Source organism: Oncorhynchus mykiss, chromosome 13 (genome assembly GCF_013265735.2).
Source record: "Oncorhynchus mykiss isolate Arlee chromosome 13, USDA_OmykA_1.1, whole genome shotgun sequence".
Lineage (NCBI taxonomy): Eukaryota > Metazoa > Chordata > Actinopteri > Salmoniformes > Salmonidae > Oncorhynchus > Oncorhynchus mykiss.
The window spans coordinates 45,490,742-45,509,308 of NC_048577.1; the positions used below are offsets into that span (position 1 = coordinate 45,490,742).

Sequence of the window (18,567 nt, forward strand, 5' to 3'; positions counted from 1 at the left end):
GGGATTTGTCCTTTTTAGGTCTGGCCTGCTCCCAAACTAGCAGGCCTGAGAGTCACTAGTTGCAAGGTAGATTTGGTCACATTTTAAATGGCCTGCTACATGGCTAGTGCTCAAGATGGGCCTTTTTTGTCTGCCTTATGTTTCAAACAGCAGTGTGATAATTTCTGTGTACAGAACAATCACTTCAGATAAAGTCTACTTATTGTATGACTGGTTCTACGGCACAGAAAGGAAATTAACACATAAATAGGCCTCGCGTGAATCTTAATCTCAACACCCCCAAATAGCCTGTTGCTTCCATTCAGTCTGGACATTTTGATATGTGGTAAAGCATCAGTCAGTTTATCATATCAGACAAAGCTGTCAGTGTGATATTTTAAAAATGGGAAAGGAAACTAGGTAGCTCAGCCATTCTGTTTCCAAGTCTGTGCAGTTTTATGCAAATTGTCAGGTTCACATACTGTAGAGTAGACTGAGTAGTCTTGTGATTGATGATTAATGAATCTATTCGAAGGTATTTATCATGATAATGTGTAACTTTCACCTCTTTAAAGCTTAGTATCTGTTTCTTCTGTCTACTGAATTATTAAACCCAGTTTAGTTTGCATGCAGGGTATTGCATTCAAAAATCTATCCAAGATTGAGTATCAGTGTCTGCGGCATGCTTTCCTCAACATCCATCTCCAGTACTGCCTGCTAGTGCCTAGCCTAAGCATATCTGCTTTTGAGACAAGGGGTCTCTCTCACGAGTGGATGGCCTGTGTTGAGGCTTTGTTATTCAAAGCCCCCAAAGTCGCCTTAAGTGCACCAGCATGGAGAGATCTGGTGTTTGTATTCTATTTTCTATCCCCCCTCCACCACACAGGAGCATCTGTTGAGCCCTTGTGTTTCACACAACGTATCGTCTCTGTGTCACCTCTCTTTCGGTGTGTCACTGTTAGTCTCTGGGTGGCTGAAGCCTAGACTGTAAGAGTCTCTGTCCTCTGAACAAGATTGTGAGTTGGCCCTCTCAAACCATAAACTGTGCTGTGATGTCAGTGCCTACAGTCTGGTGGTGTAGCTGATGAAAGAAATGCCTGTACATGTCAGTGATTGAAAAACTGTATGTCAATCACAGGATATCAACTGAAGGCTTCTTAAAGTCAAAATAGGATTCTTTAATCCAAACAGTTGCGAAGATGTTTAGCGACTAGCTGGTGCTACACAGCAATTTATTTCACCCTCATTTCCGCCTGCTTTTAGAAAAGACCCTTTACATAACTAGTTATCTAAAGCTCCACCATTGATGGGATGAAAGGGGTGGAATTGGAACGTAACATGCATTAATCGCCTCATGCTGCTGTGTAAGCCTTTTGTTGTGTTTCATAAACATGATGTACAGAAATATACAGAAAATTTACAGAAATATAAGTCATTCTATAATCCAGATTCAGAAGATCGACTATGTGAAATCAAGATATCTTTAAACCTCTTTCCCTCAGTATTCAGTCAGTAGGTTTTGTGTGTGAATATGACAGCAGTCACTTTGGATTAAAAGTTTGCGTTACTGATTTCTCTCGCTAGAATGCAATGTCTGGTTGAATATTTAAGGTTCACTAAAGCCCATGCTATTTGTATTTCTTGGAGTAGAGCTGCTCATGATTTTTACATGTTTTCTGAAGGCCGTTATTGTCTAATTACGTGGTGCTCTTGGGAGTTTTTTTCCATTGCTCAAAGAGGGAAGTAAGACTTAAACTGGTTCTATTTCCACAAGAGCTGACAAAACATCTGTGTTTTTACCATGATTGAGCTGTGGGAAAGTTTGGTGAAATTGGTCTGTGCATGCATTTTGTGTGTGAATGTATATGTAGCCTGTTTGTGTTCTCTTTTACATTACCCTTTCAATGTGTTTCATGTGTTTTCTGAGAGAGATTGTAAGAACACTGCTGACCTGAAATAACTTACATTTTTTTCCTTAATTATCCAAACCCTAACTCTTAACATAATTTAAACAAATTCTGAAATGAAATATCGGTTTGCAGGTCAGAAGTGTCCGCATAGTCTTTTCAGTATTTTCTGTGAGAGTGAGTGGTCATAGCCACTCATGTGGCCTGCCTTTGATTCTGACCACAGTGGGGACATGTGCAGTGTATGGTCCTGTTGTTTTCACATTGTGTTGAGCATTCAGGTTGCATTGTTCCTCGGCCTCTACCACTGACTCACACAGCTGATTGACCTGCCAGGGCTCCTCTAATTTGCAGCCCTGAGTCACACACAAATGTATCCCTCTTATTTGTTACACACACAGACTAAGCGGGCAATCACATTCTGACAGCAACAATGGCTGAAATGTTCCTACAAAAAAGGACTTTTTTTCTACCCTTTTCTTTCCCGCTCTGTTTAGCTTACCTAGAGTTTTCTCAGGTGCATGATGGTAGTGTTGGCGCTGAATTATACTGTCCATATTAGGCTAACTGTAATTGAAGAACATGTGCCTCATATAGACATCTTTGTGTGTGTGTGTGGTGTTGCACATTGTTTTTTTTCAGCTTATCAATAAATGCCGTACACAACAGAGCTGTACTCCTACCTTCCTGTTTTTATTAAACATACATTTTTAAGCTGTTAGATATTTCTGAGTTTCTGTAGTTTCTTTACATCTCAACCTAAATAGTGAAGTGTTAATAGAATAATCTTAGCACACACTAAAATGTACGTAGCTAATATGAAAAATATCTGGTTAATTTTTTCCTCACATTGTGCTGATTGACTTAGTTTCACAGTGTGTCATGTGAGTTTGCATCAGCGTTAAAAAGGGGAAGGAACTCATTTTAGTTTTGGGGGGTTTCAAAAAATTATCTTTTGGGTTAGGCTCACTGCCTCTGACAATAGAACCCTATTCTTTATGCTCTTGGCTAGTTCTCCTTTGAGAAGCATGAATGCAGCCAGTGCTTTTTCAGATCTATTTGTACAGCAAAAGACAGCCCTCTATTTGAGAACCAGAGTGCCATTATAATGCTGCCAATGCCATATTGTAGAAGCAGTGAGCTGTAAATCTCCTTTTTTATCTGCCCTAGATGTTTTTCCTATGGGCACCTCAAGTCAGTCATGCCATATGGCAGGGCAGCCAATACCTCATCGCTATGCTCTTCTATCACAACGGAAGCTAAGGCTACATGAGCCATGTTGCCAGATGCGTCCAGTCAGTGTATGCCATGTGAAATAAAAATGTTACTGATTTTTAAAGTCCTTTTATTGTTTTAGGCTATGCTTACTGTACATTTATTCACCCATCTCAAATCATCCACCATTACAAAAAAAACCTGAGGGGAATAGCCTAGTAGTGTTTAGGTTTGTGACTTGAGTAACTTGTTGTATCGTGTATTACATAGGAGCCTCATTTATAAAAGTTGCGTAATTTTCTGACAAGTCTGCGTGTGTACAAAAAATTGAGATTGATCAACTTGGCGCATGCCATACATTTTTTATTTTTTTTAGCCCTTTTCTCCCCAATTTCGTGGTATCCCATTGTCTCATCGCTGTAACTCCCACACAGACTCGGGAGAGGCGAAGGTCGAGAGCCGCGCGTCCTCCGAAACACAACACAACCCAACCAAGCCGCACTGCTTCTTGACACAATGCCCACTTAACCCGGAAGCCCGTCACACCAATGTGTCGGTAGAAACACCGTACACCTGGCGACCACGTCAGTGTGTGCTGCGACTGGCCCGCCACAGGAGTCGAAGTGCGTGATGGGACAAGGATATCCCTGCGGGCCAATGGTCTCCCGGTTGCGACAGAGCCTGGACTCAAACCCAGAATCTCTAGTGGCACAGCAACACTGTGATGCAGCGCCTTAGACCACTGAGCCACTCGGGAGGCCCTGCGCATGCCATACATACTCATGTTTCACTTACAAACCAGACCTGGACCGTGAACGAGCAATAAAACTCTGCCCGGAAAATGCCCTCTTCACCTTTTATGGTGACAATAACACCCTCTATTGACCTTTTATGGTGACAATAACGCACTTTATTTGCTGTATAATTTGGCACTATTTTGAATTAGGCCACGGCAGTTTTGTAAAAGAAGCAGCAATTGCGTATTTGATCACATTTCTGTAGATGTGTGGGCAGAATGTTCTGATATTTTGCAGTGACTTTTTGTTCTTCAAACAACATGCATCCTGCTTGTCAGCATATTTTGCAACATTGGTTGCATGTTGGAATCAATTTAAATGTAGGCTACAGCCCACACTTCTATATAAACAAAGAATTGTTAAATATTTTGTTAATCAATAAATTGTTTCCATGTCCTGCCTCGGTATAGGCTTTGAGATTAAATAGGTTTATGATGTCACGCTCCTATCGTACAGCAATAATCAAATATTTTACCTAAGCTACCGGTCTATTTACTGTGTTGGCAGAATGTTAATGTATGCTGTATTTAGAAAAGGACTGCGACGACAGTTTCTGAAAGAGACTATAATGGCAAATTGTTCAAGTTCAATTAGTCTGTAGGCTATAAACTGCGCTGCCTATGGGATCACGTACAGCAGAACTTGAAATGCATGGCTTATCTATTCACTTATGCTCAATTGAACGAGTGATGTGCATGGTAGTTTGTTGTATTCAGGAATATGAACTTATCACGGCCAGACAAGGTGAGAAATGTATTCTGTTATGAGTCCTATGTTGAATTATTTTAGATTACAAAAATAAAACGCTAGAGCTGTGTTCGAATACTCATACTAACTGCACTAACCATACTATTTGTGACTTTAAATTGAGTATGTAGTTTTCTTATAGGTCATAGTATGTATATAGTTAGTATGCCAAAAGTTCCCGGACTAAATTCACCAAAATACGAAGTATACGAGCAGTGGACACTATTTCCGTGCTTTTAGGGCCCATAATGCGATTCTTCAGAAAATGGGCGTGCTAGCCAGTTAGCTTTGGTGCTTGACTGCCGTTGTGAGGTCAGAACGCCAGGCTCAACCCTACTCCTCAGCCAGAGCATCCAGTGTGCGCTCTGAATGCTCTGAGAACAATACGCTCTGAATTTACAAATGGACAATCTGACAACGCTCTGGATTTATGAACGCCCAGAGTGCACTCTGACACTTGAGATTGAATTTACGAACACACCCGAAATCAGAAAATGTTTAGCTAGTAATTTGTTATGCTAACAAGCTAGCAAGAGGTTGCATAGCAACAGCAGCAACTTCCGGTAGAAAGGCAATGCGCTAGTAGGCTCAACTGAAAGGATACCGTTTGTTTACAGTATACTAAAATGAACTAATAGTAGTTAGTGTGTATATACTCATTATGTATACAGTATGTGTATTTGAACACAGCCTAGATTTTCTCTCTTCTCACTAACGGCAAATGTTTTTTTGAAGTAAGTTTGTCATCCTATATCCCATTTGCACAAAATACTTACTTGTCTGCTTGCAATACAATACCTCAACCACTATGCATGGTCCGAAGTTTGCATGGAGGAAAGGACATTCTCACGTCAAGTTCAGTTTTTATAAACTGGTGCACGCAAGCTTTTGGGGTATATAAAAGAAGTTTATAAAATACATATTTCTCAGTCCCATTTTACACAACAATTTCTGAGAGATATTGCATCCTATCTTTAGACCTAAGTACTGGGAAAGTGGCTGGATGTTACCTTTTCTTATTGCTTTGTATCCAATCACGTCTCAGGTTATCAAGACAACCTGATGTCTTGTCATGCAGCCCTGATATGAGCTCCAGTCAGGCGGTGCTCCCATAAAGCAGCTATAACTGACGACCAGGAGAAGGCCACAGAGGAGAGTTTGCCCAGTAGTCTTCAGCAGCATTCACTCACACTCATTTCCTTCTTAAATAAATAAAGATGAAAAGTTTGACTGGCTGGCAAATTTAGCTTCTATAACAGATCTTTGAAACTTGCCCTTCTCTGCCTCTCTCTTCCCCCCTCTACTCTTCTTTTGCTGCTGAACTAGAGGCTGGTGTTAAGCTAACACACTCCCATTTGGCACTGTGAATGGTAAAGGATGGCCTTAATTGGTCTATATTAGAGCTGAGCGATATGGACAAAAATCTATATCATGATAAATTGCCTGAATTCATGCGATAACGATAAATTGAAGTTAATAACATTTAATGTGCACCTTTTTTTGAATTATCCTTTAAACTACTACTACTAGTTTGATGGTTTTACCTATCAATTGTCCCATCAACAACCCCCCATATTGACAAACATTTAATTTTAAACTTTACATTACTCTAGTGTAGGCTACTTATCGTAATGAACAATGTCAGCAAAATGCCTGTGATGGGTATGGTCGGTGTCGATAATTTTCAGGTTTATCGTCCCAGCTCCAGTCTATATCTACCTTTTAATCTTTCACTGTGCAAACTGATCAAAACTGTGCTGTTTTAGGAGTATGTGCCACAGTAAAGTGGGACAGTCCCTCCTACTTCAGAGTGCTGGGAACCTTTGGAATGCAGATTGAGCTTGTGCACTGGCACATGCGTGTGTGTGCAGTGCAGCTCTCACCACAGCTTAGCTCACTTCCTGTTTGGAGCCTCTTTCACCCCCAGCAGCTTCCTGTCTCCTCGGCACAGTCGATCACGACACCCCACACCTACAGTGCTGCATTGGATTACAAAGTGCAAAACGGCATGTAAGAATACACCAGCCTGTGGGTCTCTTACTCATCACCAAAGAGTAGCTGGATTAGCTTTACTGAACAACAGAAATACAAACACAACATTTAAAGTGTTGGTCACATGTTTCATGAGCTCAAATACAATATCCCTGAAATGTTCCATAAGCACACATTTATTTCTCTCACATTTTGTTCACACATTTGTTTACATCCCTGTTAGTGAGCATTTCTCTTTTGCCCAAGATCATCCATCCACTGGACAGGTGTGGCATATCAAGAAACTGATTAAACAGCAGGATCATTACACAGGTGCACTTTGTGCTGAGGAGGCTACTTAAACAATGTGCAGTTTTGTCATACAACACAATGCTTCTGAGTTCTGAGGGAGTGTGCAATTGGGGTGCTGACTGCAGGAATGTCCACCAGAGCTGTTGCCAGAGAATTTAAGGTTAATTTATCTACCATAAGTTGCCTCCAATGTTGTTTTAGAGAATTTGGCAGTACTTCCAACCAGCCTCACAACCACCTGTAACCACGCCAGCCCAGGACCTCCACATCCGGCTTCTTCACCTGTGGGACAGCTGAAACTGTGGGTTTGCACAACTGAAGAATTATTGCACAAACTGTCAGAAAACCGTCTTAGGGAAGCTCAACTGCATCCTATTCCTCCTCACCGGGGTCTTGATCTGACTGCAGTTCGGCATCGTAACCGACTTCAGTGGGCAAATTCTCACTTTTGATGGTCACTGGCACGCTGGAGAAGTGAGCTCTTCGCGGATTAATTCCAGTTTCTACTGTTCCTGGCACACCGCGTGTATGGTGTCGTGTGGGCGAGCGGTTTACTGATGTCAATGTTAACAGTGCTCCATGGTGCCGGTGGGGTTATGGTATGGGAAGGCGTTAGCTACGGACAACTAACAATTGCATTTTATCAATGGCAATTTGAATGCACAGAGCTATTGTGATGAGATCCTAAGGCCCATTGTCGTGCCATTTCGTGTTCCAGTTCCCGCCGATATCAAGCGACTTCGCACAGCCATTGAAGAGTGGGACAACATTCCACAGGCCACAATCAACAGCCTGATCAACTCTATGCAAAGGAGATGTCGCACTACACGAGGTAAATGTATGTCAGACCAGATACTGAATGGTTTTCTGATCCATACCCTCAACTTTTTTCCCCTTCTGACCAACAGATGCATATCTATATTCCCAGTTATGTGAAATCCATAGATTAGTGCCTAATGAATTGATTTCAATTGACTGATTTCCTTATATTAACTGTAAAATCATTGACATTTTTACTTGTTGCGTTTTAGATTTTTGTTCAGTATATGTAATCATACTTCATGATCCCTTATTACATGTTGTTTACACAACCCCTCTTTTCAACCCCTTTATCTTTTTAATTGCAGTTTGTTCTTTTTTCTCAGTTATGATCCTTTTTTGGGGGGGCTCTCCATATCACTATCCACTAGCTTTTACTCTCAAAGGGGGAGCTCTGAAGCTTTTAGCCAGTTACTTCTACTAAGCCTCCGATTTAATCTCCCCTATCACTTAGTAGCTCTCTGCGCAGCTATCGGTCCCATCTCCCATTTGATTTACCACAGAGGAGAGAAGAGTGCCTGCTGTGCCCTCTTATGCTGATCATTCCCCTCACTCCAGTCCAGTTCTGAGCAGAGCCTGATTAATACATCAGGAATCCTCTGAGCAGACAAGTTGACTCAAACCAGATCAGATCCAGTAATTGTATTTTCTATTTTTTATTCCCAGAACCCTACAGTTAAATTATTGGTCTGTTTTTAAGTCCGCATGAGTGGAAAATGTTTAAATCCCTGCCGTGGTGCTCAGTGTGAAGTTTTTGGTTCAGCTGAGGGCCTCTACTACGCCATTCTCCCAGCCAGGAACCTTCCAAGTTCCCCTGCCGTGTTAAGGGACCAGCCACGTTGTGTGTTTCAGTAGCTGTAAGTGTAGTGAGAGTCATGGGGTTTCTCTAATTAAGTGTGGCGTCCCATGAGAGTGGGACTTAAATAAGCCTATGTCTCCCCCCCTCCCCTCTGTTGTCAGAACAGAGCTAATGTGACCCTATTAGGTAGCAGGGGAACTTTTCTAGAAGTTGTCTTGGAACACATCCCCTTAGTAATGTGGAGTTATTTTTTTTTAAATTAAATTTTTTTTACCCCTTTTTCTCCCCAATTTTGTGGTATCCAATTGTTTTAGTAGCTACTATCTTGTCTCATCGCTACAACTCCTGTACGGGCTCGGGGGAGACGAAGGTTGAATGTCATGCGTCCTCCGATACACAACCCAACCAAGCCGCACTGCTTCTTAACACAGCGCGCATCCAACCCGGAAGCCAGCCGCACCAATGTGTCGGAGGAAACACCGTGCACCTGGCAACCTTGGTTAGCGCGCACTGCGCCCGGCCCACCACAGAAGTCGCTGGTGCGCGATGAGACAAGGACATCCCTACCGGCCAAGCCCTCCCTAACCCGGACGACGCTAAGCCAATTGTGCGTCGCACCACGGACCTCCCGGTCGCGTTCGGTTAGTAATGTGGAGTTTTAATGCTGCACCTGGCTGACTTGCAGAAGTGTGTCACGGTTGTGAGTTATGTTTTGGAGACAGAAGTTAAGAGGAGGAAGTGATTGAACAGTGAACATGGTGTCCCATAGCAACACAGTGGAAGGCTTTCTGTCCATGTCACCACCGGCACCCTGTTGTCACTGCCCTCAGAAGGATGGAAATGGCAAATATTGCCTTACTGTGTTAATGGACTGAAATGGAGCCTTGACTGTTTGGCATCCTTATCTATGTTGTCTGGGGAAAGCAAGCGGCAGCGGGCCCGCTTGCTTAACACTGATTCACCCTGGCGCCCACCCACGCTTTCCCAGGAACCAAAGGACAAGATTGGGCTCTTCATGTCAACATAGTGGCTCTCTGCTACCTGTCTCCTAGTCTCTCCATCATCCACAGTGTCTGCTGGCTCTGTGCTCGCCAGAGCAGTAAATGCTATCTGCCCAGAGTCAGCTTGTGGCACTCATGGGGAAATTGGGATCAGAGTAGGCCATTGCTTTAGTCAGGCATCACTGGGCCTGATGGCTGGATGAGTGTGAGTCACTGATAAATATCTAACCAGATAATGTCACAGGCTCCCTGTGTGCACCTCGGTTTATGGGCGAGGCCATTGAGGCAGGCAGACACCTGTGGGTTGGATGGAGCCCCAGGGTCCTCTGCATTGCAAGTTGGACACAAACTGAGTCACTCTTCCTCAACCTCCCACTCTCTCTCACTCTCATATATTATCTCATGTCATCCTTTCACCCGTACCCCTCCTCTCCACTGTGCTGTAGTTGAGAGATGAGATTAGTCTGTCCCCTACCCCAGTAGCGGCTGGCCCAGAGCTCATCACCATGAGCGCCTGGAGACCACCAGACCCAGGCTGCTGCTGCTAGCCGACGTCTCAGCTGGGCTCAGGAGGAGAGAGACATGGAGAGAGTGAGTTTGCTAGTGAGAGTGGGGAGGGAGGCGGCTGCAGCGTGCACTCTAATACGGTAATCCATTGTGGGCAGCATGTGAAGCTCGTTAAAGCGCCCTTCTAAAGCAGGGATTAGGGTGGCCCAATGCTCCTTGATCACAGCTACTGGACATAAACACCCTGTTAGACATCTCTCTCTCTCTCACACACACACACACCATCTGACACTGCCTCCTCCATGCTGCAGATATACCACATCTAATGGTTCTTTATGCATGTACGATAAAGGATGATTCTAGCCAACATAAAGACTTGTAGAATCTTCTTATTCTGTTGTCTGTTTTGTTTTACTTTTGTCACACACATGGAGTTCTCCTCTCTGTTCCCTCTGCTTATATGGTTTACATGGGAACAAACTGTACATGGAATATAGGCTACTGCTAAATTGGACTTCATACACGCCGTGTGGGACTGGCTGCTGCCATAAAATAGAGATGCCCCCATTTTCTATTTACCCGGAGGACTTTTCTTGAGCTGATCACAAGGAGTGTGATTCCTCTGAACTGGTCCATCAGGCCTCTCCTCCTGAGAGGAGCAGGGCTTCGTAGCGTAGCAGTGAGTCAAAGCCGTAATTAGGACTACTGCCGCCCCTGTCTCCTCCTTCCTGTTAATGCAAATCACCCTTCCTGTTCTAATGTGAAGAGAGGGGTGAGTATCAACCTGCAGTATCAATCTCTTTTGGCTTGCTGCTTATTTTTGGTCCTTCCCATCCCTGGCTGTCCCCATTCTCCAGAAAACCTCCCCAGGGGATGGGGATTGGGCAGGGGGGGTGTGAGTAGACTGCTGCTCTCCTCACTGACTGGCTTCACTGTGGCACATTCTACTGGAGCCCTTTCTCCTTACACAGAAGTAGTGTGGAGTTATGGCTGAATCTCCAGTACTAAGCTACTAAGCAGTGTTTCAGAACATGTCAAGCGTGACCAGTAATGGGGTTGTCTGAATTGTTCGCTAACCCTCCACTGCTGATGATGGAAGCCAAAATGCCTCTTGCTTATCTGTTTCAGAGAGCGTGTTGCACAATCTTTAGATTATCGTGTAGACAGACCCGACCGCCATTGTAATAATGGGTAGTCCATTCCACCACTGAGCAGTTGGTAAAGCTGGCATTGACCAGAGCTGAGCCCTAATTCCATACTCCATACAACAGCTGGCCTTCAATACAGATGGCTGTACACAGTACCAGATTTAGTGCCTTTTTAATTCTAGACATGAAAAAATTCTAATCCAACAGACAATAATTGAAATTTGGATTAACCTCATCTCTGCTCTCTACATATGCGTCACTAGAAGTCCTGTTTGAGACCCTTTCATATTTTACTTTCCCCGGTGCCTTGGTTTATGAAGTGGTACTTAAAAAGCCCTAGTGATTTCATGATGTAATGTATTGGTCCATTCACCTCAGTTGAGTTTGAGCTGACTAGGGGAATGCAGCTGTGGGGTGGCGGGCCGGCTCCCCATGTGGTAATGGCCCTTAGCATTGTGTTAATTACAGGAGTGTTGGAGTGCTTCATTAGCGGCAGGGTAAGCTTCTCTTTCTGGTGCATATCAGCACTCCTCCTCAGAGCGAGTGTCTGCTCCCTTGCTGTGGGGAAGGAGGGTCAATGTGCTCTTGACCTTCCCCAGTCTGTTTGACTCAGCACAGCCGCCAACGTGTCAACATACCAGGCCTTCCAATGGGTGCAGTCCATGTACGCCAAACTATTTGCTTTGTCACGTTACTTTCACAGATTTTGAATACAGTTACTGTCTCTCGTGCGCTCATACACTACACACAGGCAGCATTGTCAGATGATGAACAGAGGCCTTGTTCGCGGTTTTATCCGTCATGATCCTAATTGATACGATTAATTTGTCCGTGTGCGTTGAGTACAGGGTAAACTGATAAAGATAACCCTAGTTTTTCTGTTCCCGTCTCTCAAAAAGCTGAACAATGGTTGAATGTGAGTAGACAAGTTAATGAACCAGCCCTTGCTTAATTGCTGGATGGATGAACATGTGGGTTTTTATCTCCGTTGTTTTAATTGTAAATGCACGACAGAAGTCCATTATCAGAAACAACAGGCCTGGGAGGCACATAGTTGGAACACGCTTTATCTACTGGCCTCAGTTAATTTCACACTCCAGCATAATCTGCAGTCTTGATTCATAGAAATGGTCTCTGGATTGCATCCACAGTACAGACGTGTGACTATCAGTCACCTCTCCTCCTCCTCCTCTCATGCTAGGCTACACCAAATAACCAGCCGGGTCTGTAAGCTATGCTAACGTCAGAAGAAACCCGCTCCACATGTTTGTCAGCTACTCTCATCTGCATTGGGTTGTCATTGAAGTCTGCTTTGGGGATGGCAGTCAGTCAGACCAAGGGGTGCATAGAGTTCATCATTATGCGTCTCAGGCTTGGCCACCAGGATTTTAGCGGGGGTCTGAGAAGCGCCGTGTGTGTGGGGGAGCCAGTCTGCTCCGTGGCAGCTGTGGAGGAGATTATCCCCCGGACCTTAGCCTCGCTAATAGAAACTCATGAATCTATTGTGCCTCAGTCAGATAAAAAAAAATCTCTTTACAGGGAGGGAATGCAGAGTGCCCACAGAATCTCATTAACATAATGCAGGCCTGCCATGGAGCTCATGAAGACAGAACAACGCACAGTCACAGTTCTGCTGTTGCCTTCTCTGAAAGAAACTGCCTACAAAGCAAATGTTTTAATCTTTTTCACATCAGCTGCAGCTCTTTCAGCATATCTTTTTTTTGTGTCATCAGACCGTTTGCACGAGACCTCGAGTTTAATTTGATGTGAGAGAATTGTCCTTCATAGGCATTGTCAGTTAAGAGATACAGTAACAAAACTGGTTAAGCAGACTAAGCCAAGCGAGGTAAACAAGCCAACTAGGTTTACGGCTTTACCGTTTAAAGGAACTGCCTTGTGGTTTCATGTTATCATGGAACTACTTATGGAAGATTGACTGTTTTCAGCCTTTAACTCTGAGTAAACAGTCCTCTTCAAGCCCCAGGGAGAAGTGTAATCTCTTTACGCAGGCTGAGCAAACCTCTGCAACTGGTAGCTAACAACATAATGTGATAAAGAGAGAGTTTGCAAATTGGTTGCCGCTACAAAACTTTTCTTCTTGGTCTCAAGTCAACCTTGAAACACAGATGGGTATGTTGGTAGAATACCGATATCACAGGATTTTCATTGTGAATGGGAAAATATTGGTACAATAAGTTATTTTGGTTTTGCTTTGTTCTGGTGAATGTACAAAGTTTGCATATTGTCTTTATTTGGTTAATTATTCATGGGAACCTGAATTCAATTACATTTTATGACTGTACCTTGAGCTGACATTTATTCTGGACCTTTCCCCAGGAATATTCCAGCAAGGAAGCAGCCCTGTTTAGTTTATTTATTTTCTTTAACCTTTATTTAACCAGGTAAATCATTGAACACATTCTCGTTTAAAATAATGACCTGACCAAGATAGGGCAGTAACCGTGCAGCAAAGCAGACACATGACAAAGCAGACATTTCTTAAAAGTTCCACGCAGAAACAGAAAAAGAAAAATACATCTTTACAACACATCAGTAAAACACAACTACTAGCCACTTACTTGAAAAGCAGTCCCAAGGGTGGATAACTAGCTCATTTAACCTGTTAATGAAACTGGGAATGGAGATTCATTGGTTGAGTTTTAAATCCTGCTGGACTTTATTCCAGTCAGTAGCAGCAGAGTGTTAATGTTTCGGAGTTGGAGCAGGATGTTGGAACAGACAGGGAGATGTAGGAGGACATGGAGAGGAGTTTAGAAGGGGGCTTTGCCAGTAAGGGTTTTGTAAATTATGGTGAACCTATGCATTTGTTGTCTGCTTGTGAGGGATGGTTGGCCAAACTGCTCATAGAGGGAATAGTGGTGGGTGCGGTAGTGGGCTCCAGTGGAAAATCTAATGACTGAGCGGAACAGAGTATTCGATTTTGAGAGCGGGGTTTTGGGGGCGTTGCGGTAGTGTCACCATAGTCCAACAGAGGGAGGACACAGGACATTTTCGGAGCGGGAAAAGCAGGACTTGTTGCGGTGGAGAAAGCCCAGTCTGGATTAGATTTTGTGGTTATTGAAATGGGTGCTGAAGTTGAGTTATTCATCAAGCCAGGTGCCCAGGTATTTGTAATGCGGTACTTGTTCAATGGAGGTGTTATTGACAATGAGGGTGTGTTCGGCTGGAGACTGCATTGTTGTTTTTTGCTTGACAAGGTCATGTACTTGGTTTTGGTTGGGTTGAAGTAGTTTGAGGTCTGTTTAGAATGCAAGGTTGAGAAGCAGGTATTTTCTCTGTGCTTTCTCTGTTCTCAGGTGAAGTTTAGAATGCAAGCTTCACCTGAGAACAGAGAAGATACCTGCTTCTCAATCTGTGGCGCCTGAATTTATCACAATTTTTTAAATGTTTAGGAAACTACTGCAATCTGTTCTGACTGTCCTCTAATATCTCTACTTGAGACCTCATACTCACTCAGATGCGGCTGTTAGGTGCTGATGAAGTGTCAGGGTTGTACAGAGATGGGGTTGTGTTTTGTTTGCCTCTACAAACCACCTCTCACTTAGAGCAGTTGCAGTGACCACACCGGCGGTCACGAGTCATGAAGGCAGTCAAATTCCACGTGACCGTTTAGACACGGTAATTAGACTTCTCCAAGCGCTGATGCTGCTGGTGGTCATTAGTAGCCTACCAAACTCGCTGACTGCCTCTGCCTAGTACTCAGCACTCTGACATCAATGCAAATGTAATCGAATATCTAATCAAACACTTAATGAGAGCCCATTAGCTTATGGTGCGCAGCATTTCTATAGGCTATGCATTTGCGTGAGAAAACATAGTGATGGCCTCTATTAAAAAGAGCTTTCTAAAGGCTAGGCCTACTATATTTATTTCTCAACTTTCATTATATTAAGCACATTGCTTGTCTTTACAACAGGAGTATAGCTTACTAGGCTGGCATGAAAATGAACCACAGGAAAGTGCATAGATTACATGTATATTTTTCCCATGCCCCTGTTTTGAGACAAGTGCATGATAATGGTCCATTCTAAATAAATAAAAATCTCACACATATATTATTTAGTATATGTAAAGAATAAATCAAGAATAGTCTGATGGATGACAATATTAGCCTATCACTTGTGAATTATATACTAACACTGGGCATCATTCACAAGTGAAAGGCAAGAAACAATGCCTTTTTTGCGACTTTTTCAAATCATAGTCTCACACCTCATGTAGCCTAGCCCATAGGCCTATATGTTTTGATAAGGTTTGTATCACTAAAGTGGCAAAATAACTTCTTAATAAAATGAAGCACATTAATGTGCTTTACAAGGGGTGTAGAGCCTAACTGGCATACACACTGTACGCAGTGCGTGAGTTTCAAGTTTGGGGAAGATCATTTTCACCATAACTGCACCTTTTTATAATAAAAGCATTACATGCATAATCACATTTACTGTCACTTTTGATAATGGTGTTTTCCTGCTTATGGAACATTCACGCTTATAGCCTACTACTGCCGTGTGCGCATTGCTGCGCTTATAATGAAGAAATAGTTTATCAACATTTTAAGGGAAATGTTCTGATCTGTTGCGTCCGCCACATTGCGTAATTTAAAAAAAAAGAATTCATGCTAGTGGTTGTGTTAATTCTGGATCTATCGCATTCCACAACTCTCCCAGATTGTGTTTGGAATATTTATTTCTTGCACAGAATAGAGTAGGTCAAGTTTTGTACTATGGGGGACAGTAGATTGACATAGGCAAGTGCTTTTGCTGTTCGTTAGGCCTACTCATCTTATTGGCTGACAAAAAGTAAATGTGGACAGTTCTTCCAATATCTTAAATTTGTTCCTCGGGGCCTCCCGAGTGGCGCAGTGGTCTAAGGCACTGCATCACAGTGTTGCTGGGCCACTAGAGATTCTGGGTTTGAGTCCAGGCTCTGACGCAGCCGGCCGCGACCGGGAGACCCATGGGGCGGCGCACAATTTGGCCCAGCGTCATCCGGGTTAGGGGAGGGTTTGACCAGCAGGGATGTCCCATCGCGCACCTGCAACTCCTGTGGCGGGCTGAGCATAGTGCACGCTGACACGGTCACCAGGTGTACGGTGTTTCCTCCGACACATTGGTGTGGCTTCCGGGTTAAGTAGGCATTGTGTCAAGAAGCAGTGCGGCTTTGTTGGGTTGTGTTTCGGGGGACGCATGGCTCTCGACCTTCGCCTCTCCCGAGTTTGTATGGGAGTTGCAGCAATGAGACAAAACTGTAACTACCAATTGGATACCACGAAATTGGGGAGAAAAGGGGTAAAAAAAATCGAATAAATATGCTCCTCGGAATTGGATAAGGACGTGCGCAATTGCGTCCCCAGTGTTGTCTGTCTTCACTTGTAGCCTGTGAGAAAGACCCAATCATGTGATGGAGAGCCATGTGAGTGAGAGATGCTTCGGAGCATGCAGCACTCAGGGAGAAGGGCACAACAGCAGCAAAAGGCATGGATTTTTTTAGGGTGCATTACGGCCACACAAAGGGGATGCTGTTGTGAAATTTGAGGCATTATCAAGTGCTTGTCAAATTGTGAATGAGAGACTGATTAAGTGTGTACAGGCTGCACACAAAAAACTAAGCAGAGCTCATGTCTTTTTAGCTACTTTTTTCAAATCATCATTAGTCGCATCATGCAGCTTTACAATATACAAAACATCTAAATATATAGCCCAAAATTTTACAAACTAAAGTTACATAACTCTAAATTAAGCATTTAGGAGGACCTATTTCTTTGTTAACCTATCAACACAGAATAGCTGCATGTGCGCACTCCCTCAAATCGTTTGGAGAAAATATCCTTACTATTTTATTCAGATATTTTTCAAATGTATTCTTCATACTATAAAATAATGACACACAATTCTAAGCAAATCTTGTTTGCTAAATGAACTATTGTAGCCCACAGCCATTTGGCATAGCCAGATTAGGACCTAACATAAGGACAACTCAGAGTATGCTATTCTGTTCTTCTGAAATAGTCTATTTTCTTCATATCATGTTTCTTTAGACCTGTCTAAAAAATGATGGATTTATTGTGAATGTGTAGGCTATATTACATGGATTTATTAGACTTTTTTTAAAATGTAGATGTTCCAAAGGTCTGCATCAGTGGCTTGTAGGCTATGTGTGGAAGCCAGGAGTTGGTAAATGTGTTTGTTAATTAACGGTCAATTACCGTGAGATGGACAGTTATTTGCTTGACAATCACCGACTGGCACAATTTCGTGACCGCCACAGCCCTACTCTCACTTTTACTTGACTCTTGTAACCACTTCTAGATCACCATGCAGGGTAAAGTGGCCCTTGTAGCTCTTTCACACCATCACACACACACATCATGAGCTTCAGTCACTCACACCATTAGATCACACTTTTACCAGGACCCCTAAGGCACTGGTAGTCCACAGATTTAAAATGATGCTGTGCGTGAATCAGCAGTGAGTGTTTAGATATGTGTTAACAGGCCTTGCATTTCCCGGCAGCATCGACCACCATGTATGGCCATAATTCCCCTAAAATAATCCATGCCTTGCGGCCAAAGTGCTGAATATAATTCTAATTCCCTTCTCCTGGCTGCCAATCACTGTGCTCCGAAGCACCTCTCACTCACATAGCGCTCTCAGATATCTCAATTCTTCTTATTAAATGCCCGACCCACGATCTGGTCCTTCTCACAGGTGTCATAGCTCCGAAGTAGGCTGCAGTGAATTACATTTTATTTTCGTGTCAAATCGCAATTTGCCAACCCATCCCTTATGGGATTAATGGACACATATAAACAAATATTACAATATTCACTGTGATAATTCAGTGATACTTCTTCTTCCGGTGTTCTTTGCAGTGCACATCGCACTGAAACAAATTACGATAAACAATACATAATAGTAAATAAGGTTATCCAAACAATAATTTTATCCCGAGAGCTGTAAAAAAAAATATACATGCATATACAAGTGAAGACCGACACATCGTGGTTGCAACAACGCGCGTCCTTATGGAATTCTGAGGCGCTTATTGAGATGTTAGAACTGTCCACATTTACTTTTCGTCTGCCGACAAGATGAGTAACAAACAGCAACATCCCTAGCCTATGTCCATCGTACAAAGATGTACACACAGCCAGGGCAACTAAGGAGTGGCTCCTTTTAAGAAGCATCTCAAGGCCCTGGAGTGGCCTAGCCAGTCTCCAGACCTGAACCCAATAGAACATCTTTGGAGGGAGCTGAAAGTCCGTATTGCCCAGCGACAGCCCCGAAACCTGAAGGATCTGGAGAAGGTCTGTATGGAGGAGTGGGCCAAAATCCCTGCTGCAGT

General features: G+C 43.3%; 1 protein-coding gene across 2 annotated transcripts in view; it reads left to right on the top strand.

Annotated features, from left to right (window-relative positions):
- LOC110486545 (growth factor receptor-bound protein 2) overlaps nucleotides 1-18,567 on the top strand; it is a 39,525-nt gene that overhangs the window by 5,944 nt on the left and 15,014 nt on the right. Inside the window, exon 1 of one of the 2 annotated variants that reach the window (XM_021558236.2) lies at nucleotides 14,177-14,327. The exons of the other annotated variant lie outside the window; for it this stretch is intronic. Coding sequence (XP_021413911.1) covers nucleotides 14,286-14,327 — 42 coding nt within the window. The 5' untranslated portion in view covers nucleotides 14,177-14,285. Of the gene's footprint in view, nucleotides 1-14,176; nucleotides 14,328-18,567 lie in introns of those variants that run through there. 2 annotated transcript variants of the gene reach the window in all.